The sequence below is a fragment of the Triticum dicoccoides genome, chromosome 3A, assembly GCF_002162155.2.
Source record: "Triticum dicoccoides isolate Atlit2015 ecotype Zavitan chromosome 3A, WEW_v2.0, whole genome shotgun sequence".
Classification (NCBI taxonomy): Eukaryota; Viridiplantae; Streptophyta; class Magnoliopsida; order Poales; family Poaceae; genus Triticum; species Triticum dicoccoides.
In genome coordinates this window covers 543,069,274-543,069,592 of record NC_041384.1, presented here as the reverse complement: position 1 = coordinate 543,069,592, position 319 = coordinate 543,069,274, and the positions used below count along the sequence as shown (strand labels likewise).

The 319-nt window shown below is 41.7% G+C and overlaps 1 protein-coding gene across 1 annotated transcript in view; it reads left to right on the top strand.

Moving 5' to 3' along the window:
• LOC119269064 overlaps positions 1-312 on the top strand; it is a 1,789-nt gene extending 1,477 nt beyond the window's left edge. The window contains exon 3 of the mRNA XM_037550809.1: positions 105-312. Coding sequence (XP_037406706.1) covers positions 105-159 — 55 coding nt within the window. The 3' untranslated portion in view covers positions 160-312. The remainder of the gene's footprint in view (positions 1-104) is intronic.
• Positions 313-319: the final 7 nt, after the last annotated feature.

Here is a 319-nt window from a genome sequence, read left to right as displayed (position 1 = left end):
TAAGTCCTCATTCCAGTTCAATACCATCTATCCTAAACTAGCTCACGAGTTAGGTATGTCAATTGCCAAGAGTGACAAGCTGGTATTTGTTGTATTGCTTGCAGGGAATCCCAAAGAAGAGTAACATACGGACATACAGATGCAGATGCCCTACAATGATACGGTTGCTTCGGTCTAATGACAATGGCTGGTACATAAACGAGTACAGACCAGATCACAATCATGCACTCACTGGAAAATATGGTGAGAAAGTTTACTGGCCTTCACACAGGCATATTGATATATATACACGGGGTGTTATCAAACAGCTCCGTGAAAA